General features: G+C 35.5%; 1 protein-coding gene across 1 annotated transcript; it reads right to left on the reverse strand.

The window, feature by feature from the left end:
• Nucleotides 1–2,222: 2,222 nt before the first annotated feature.
• On the reverse strand, nucleotides 2,223–5,759 carry LOC144961995 (prosaposin-like; the record flags this gene model as incomplete). Its single annotated transcript, XM_078894993.1, has 5 exons — nucleotides 2,223–2,317; nucleotides 3,919–4,096; nucleotides 4,579–4,683; nucleotides 4,924–5,018; nucleotides 5,585–5,759. Coding segments are annotated over 5 exons (648 nt in total), but the record flags the coding sequence as incomplete, so codon positions are not given.
• Nucleotides 5,760–5,813: the final 54 nt, after the last annotated feature.

The raw sequence follows: 5,813 nt of genomic DNA on the forward strand, positions 1-5,813 counted from the left end.
AAGGCCGTCTCTATCTCAGCCTGTTTGAAAAACAAAAATGAAAATGTTTGGATTATAATGAATTATGAGAAATGTCTTAATATAAAGCAAAAATATCTTAAATTGCCCATTACTCTTAAGGCCTTCGAATAAGGAAACATAAAACATGAACAGTAGCTTTGTGGACATCTCATCCAGGATTGATATCAGTCCCTGTAGTGGTCAGGCCATTCTTCTACCAACTGAACCAATGGGATTGCCAAATTAACTGAGAGAATATTTTGTTTCCTGACATAAATGTTATACAGAGGCTTACAACACGTTTATAACAACGAATTATCCAGGCCTGTAGTTGGTTGGTGAAAAAATTGTCGGAACTTTTTGAACAGGCGAAAATAGACACAACAGAACAAAAAATATGGACACAACAAAGACATGACACTGACACGTCAATTGACTAGTCAAATCATGTCACTTTCCCCTACTTATTTATAACGAGGTCCTTATTGTATGGTACCAAAAAAAAAATCCCAATTATTTGAGGGCCCAGGTCTGAGTTAGTAAAATGAAAGGAAGAGAACATTCCTACCCTTTTTAATGATGCGTATCTTCCCTCCTGTTTGTGTTAAATGTTTACGCTGATTCTTTCATTTATTTGGATTAATTCTTATAGAAGAAGAAGAAGAAGAAGAAGAAGAAGAAGAAGAAGAAGAAAGAAGAAGAAGAAAAGAAGAAGAAGAAGAAGAAGAAGAAGAAGAAGAAGAAGAAGAAGAAGAAGAAGAAAGAAGAAGAAGAGAAGAAGAAGAAGAAGAAGAAGAAAGAAGAAGAAGAAGAAGAAGAAGAAGAAAGAAGAAGAAGAAGAAGAAGAGGAAGAGAAGAAGAAGAAGAAGAAGAAGAAGAAGAAGAGAAGAAGAAGAAGAAGAGAAGAAGAAGAAGAAGAAGAAGAAGAAGAAGAAGAAGAAGAAGAAGAAGAAGAAGAAGAAGAAGAAGAAGAAGAAGAAGAAGAAGAAGAAGAAGAAGAAGAAGAAGAAGAAGAGAAGAAGAAGAAGAAGAAGAAGAAGAAGAAGAAGAAGAAGAAGAGAAGAAGAAGAAGAAGAAGAAGAAGAAGAAGAAGAAGAAGAAGAAGAAGAAGAAGAAGAAGAAGAAGAAGAAGAAGAAGAAGAAGAAGAAGAAGAAGAAGAAGAAGAAGAAGAAGAAGAAGAAGAAGAAGAAGAAGAAGAAGAAGAAGAAGAAGAAGAAGAAGAAGAAGAAGAAGAAGAAGAAGAAGAAGAAGAAGAAGAAGAAGAAGAAGAAGAAGAAGAAGAAGAAGAAGAAGAAGAAGAAGAAGAAGAAGAAAAGAAGAAGAAGAAGAAGAAGAAGAAGAAGAAGAAGAAGAAAGAAGAAGAAGAAGAAGAAGAAGAAGAAGAAGAAGAAGAAGAAGAAGAAGAAGAAGAAGAAGAAGAAGAAGAAGAAAGAAGAAGAAGAAGAAGAAGAAGAAGAAGAGAAGAAGAAGAAGAAGAAGAAGAAGAAGAAGAAGAAGAAAAGAAGAAGAAGAAGAAGAAGAAGAAGAAGAAGAAGAAGAAGAAGAAGAAGAAGAAGAAGAAGAAGAAGAAGAAGAAGAAGAAGAAGAAGAAGAAGAAAGAAAAGAAAAGAAGAAGAAGAAGAAGAGGAGGTGGTGCGGTCGTGTGAGAGCTTTCGAAGAAAAATAATTATTTCGCATTATTTTTTTTCCGTCTCACATCCGGATGGAACCAAAGAAATATAGAGACTGAGAAATAAGAACTGGAGATATGCATAATAGAAAGAAAACTTCCGGTCCGGTTCGACACACCTCTGTGCGTCCGTTATTTACTGACTAGGTGTGTGTGTGAAGACGACTCGCGCGAACTTCTCGACCCACTTTCGCTGGCTGTGGCACAGTAGCCACGCGGTGAATACATCCACGTCTAGCGGAGCATGGAGGTGGCATGATAATATCATAGCTAACAGATAGACGGCAAGTTTTGTTTTGTCTTTGATGCGACAAATGAAAACTTTTAAAATTTATTTTTTAAAGTCAGCATTTGAAGCGGAATAAAATCAATTTTTTCGAGGAATGAAATAAAAGTCTTTTATTTTCTTTTTTATTGGTTCTGTTCTTTGACGTTACGAATTTTGTTTTTACTATTATTTTTTTTTTTAAATAGAGCAAAATCGTACAGTCGGAAATCTGACAATAGACGGAAGATTTACAGGCCTGATTATCCAAGCTATTGAACAATTACCTCAGTAGACGATGAAGTTATCATGGTTTTCAGTTTGTCCATGACAAATTTACACAGGACACATGAAGCCCCTTGAACGTTGTCTTTCTGGTGCTCTGATGGGGAAAACATTGTAAAGTGTAGAATTAAAGAATCAAATATTTATGGAATGCTCTCCAATCCAGAAAAAAATATTTTAAAGTACTACAACAGATGTCTTCTACAGTGCCACATATATTTCTCATCCTTGCTCGGACAAATTATTAAGATGAGGAATCTGTGAAACGTACCAAGAAAACAATTTTTAAATAGAGAAATGTATAAATTTCAGTGATTGAAATCAATTCAAGGAATTCGAGAGAATGAGAAATAAAAAGTCGTCCTTCAGAACCAATAGAGCCATAAAGCCGGAGTTTATCCAGAAATGGACAGTAGCAATTTGTATTCTTAAGATAGGGAATGCTCACTGGTACTCATAATGGACAGTAGCAATTCGTATTCTTAAGATAGTGAATGCTCACTGGTACTCATAATTGACAGTAGCAATTGGTATTCTTAAGATAGTGAATGCTCACTGGTACTCATAATTGACAGTAGCAATTGGTATTCTTAAGATAGCAAATGCCCACTGGTACTCATAATTGACAGTAGCAATTGGTATTCTTAAGATAGCGAATGCCCACTGGTACTCATAATTGACAGTAGCAATTCGTATTCTTAAGATAGCGAATGCTCACTGGTACTCATAATTGACAGTAGCAATTCATATTCTTAAGATAGTGAATGCCCACTGGTACTCATAATTGACAGTAGCAATTCGTATTCTTAAGATAGCGAATGCTCACTGGTACTCATAATTGACAGTAGCAATTCGTATTCTTAAGATAGTGAATGCTCACTGGTACTCATTCATACCATCGACATTGAGGCACTGGAATAGTCCTACATCTCCAATGAAAGAATAAATATTGTGATCTGAGGAATCTTCAAATTTGAAGTAGAAGAAGAAGAAGAAGAAGAAGAAGAAGAAGAAGAAGAAGAAGAAGAAGAAGAAGAAGAAGAAGAAGAAGAAGCAGACTTAAAAAGAAGAAGAAGAAGAAGAAGAAGCAGACTTAAAAAGAAGAAGAAGAAGAAGAAGAAGAAGAAGAAGAAGAAGAAGAAGAAGAAGAAGAAGAAGAAGAAGAAGAAGAAGAAGAAGAAGAAGAAGAAGAAGAAGAAGAAGAAGCAGACTTAAAAAGAGAAGAAGAAGAAGAAGAAGAAGAAGAAGAAGAAGAAGAGAAGAAGAAGAAGAAGAAGAAGAAGAAGAAGAAGAAGAAGTAGCAGACTTAAAAGAAGAAGAGACGAAGAAGAAGAAGAAAGAAGAAGAGAAGAAGAAGAAGAAGAAGAAGAAGAAGAAGAAGAAGAAGAAGAAGAAGAAGAAGAAGAAGAAGAAGAAGAAGAAGAAGAAGAAGTAGCAGACTTAAAAAGAGAAGAAGAAGAAGAAGAAAGAAGAAGAAGAAGAAGAAGAAGAAGAAGAAGAGAAGAAGAAGAAGAAGAAGAAGAAGAAGAAGAAGAAGAAGAAAGAAGAAGAAAAGAAGAAGAGAAGGAGAAGAAGAAGAAGAAGAAGAAGAAGAAGAAGAAGAAGAAGAAGAAGAAGAAGAAGAAGAAGAAGAAGAAGAAGAAGAAGAAGAAGAAGAAGATAAATATAAAGAAAATTATAAATGATGCCATAGCTTACTGATTTTCAAATTTGATGAGCACAATCCAAGCTGCTGACAAATCTCATCAGTGGGGACATTATTTAGAATCAGCTGGATGATGGTTTGGGTATATTCTTTCACTAGAGAATCACATTCATCTTTCATGGATTCTGGGAGAAGACCACAAACAGTCTCCAAGGCCTCCTCTATCTCAGCCTGGTTGAAAAATGAAAATGAAAATGTTTGGATAATTGATTTAAATAAATTATGGGAATCGTCTTAATATGAAAAAAAAAATTATCTTAAATTACGAATTGCTCTTAATGCCTTCTAATAAGGAAACATAACAAACAACATAAAATGTTTATTTTGGTACGAACAGTAGGTTTGTGGGCATCTCATTAGGGTTGCTTTTCTTGTCTATTCTCAATCTAGGCAAAGCGATGAAAACGATGAAAATGAGAGTTTACAGGTTTATAAGAAATCTATCTAAATTTTAAAAATATGAACATTACTATAATGTAGTTCCACTGATTTACCAGTCCCAACATTTCATACAGTGCAAGTCGCCTGTTAGGCATCTTTTGTACTATGACTCTTAAAAATATCTCACACTACTTATTGCCAGGAACTTATTCACACCTAAGTCCAGTGAGTTAATGTGTGTAAAGGAAACCATGTCACGACCAGAATTTTACCCTGTCACCCATCCAGCCACTGATCACACATCCACACTCCATCTTTCTCTGTTCATCCACTAGAAACTGAGTATACGGGTCTGTAAGAAAGTTGTCTGCAGCGTCCTATCCAAAGAGTAACACAAAATTGTTGATACTTGTCTCCCCTTACAAGAAGCAGGATGAATCTGCAGGGGATCTTGAAGGCTCCCAGGATTTATATCAGTCCCTTTAGTAGTCAGGCCAGTCTTCTACCAACTCAACCAATGGGATTCCCAAATAAACTGAGAGAATATTTTGTTTCCTGACATAAGCAATACACAAAGAGGCTTACAACACGTTTACAACAATGAATTGAACAATTACCTCAGTGGAGGATGAAGTGATCATGGTTTTCAGTTTGTTGATGACAAATTTACACAGTTCACAGGAAGCTCCTTGAATGTTGTCTTTCTGGTGCTCTGATGGGGAAAACATTGTAAATTGTGGAATTAAAGAATCAAATATTTATGGAATGCACTCCGATCCAGAAAAAAATATCTTAAATAACTACAACAGATGTCCAAATTCAAATCCTTCTATTTGCCTTCATTTTGCTTTCTTTGGTCACAAACTATGTGAATTTCTTCAACACACTAAACCACTTAGACTCAACTAGCAGAAAAAATAAAGATCGAATACCGTGTCCCACTTCAAATAAAGTATATTTAGTACCATGAGGGAAAAAAATCAGTACATTTCTCAACTTCTGGAAGGAACAGAAAAAATCAAATGCAGTAAAAATGTAACTCAAAGTGGGATTCAAACCCGAAGGCGCGTCATACCACAAGACCACATAGCCAAATGAAAACAGCCAGCGTTAGCTCTTGGAGGGGACAGGGTGTTATCCTTCTGAAAGTCTAAATTAAGAGGAAGCCTTACTTTTGACCTGACTAGGGCACATGCCAAGTTTCTGACAGATTTCCTTAGCTGTCAATTCTTGCAGAATATATTTGACAATCATGGAGACATTAAGAGGAAGCCTTACCTTTGACATGACTAGGGCACATGCCAAGTTTCTGACAGATTTCCTTAGCTGTCAATTCCTGCAGAATATATTTGACAATCATGGGGGTGTTAGCTTCCACCCAGCCATCACATGCAGATTGTAGATACGTTGGCAATTCACTGCATACTTTATCCAGGAGAGACTCTATCTCAGCCTTTCGAAAACAAAACAAAAATAATCAATAAAAAATAAATTAATTAAACATTTT

This window comes from Berghia stephanieae, unplaced genomic scaffold (assembly GCF_034508935.2).
Source record: "Berghia stephanieae isolate SIO BIC M18660-M18661 unplaced genomic scaffold, UCSD_Bste_1.3 scaffold5288, whole genome shotgun sequence".
NCBI classification, from domain to species: Eukaryota; Metazoa; Mollusca; class Gastropoda; order Nudibranchia; family Aeolidiidae; genus Berghia; species Berghia stephanieae.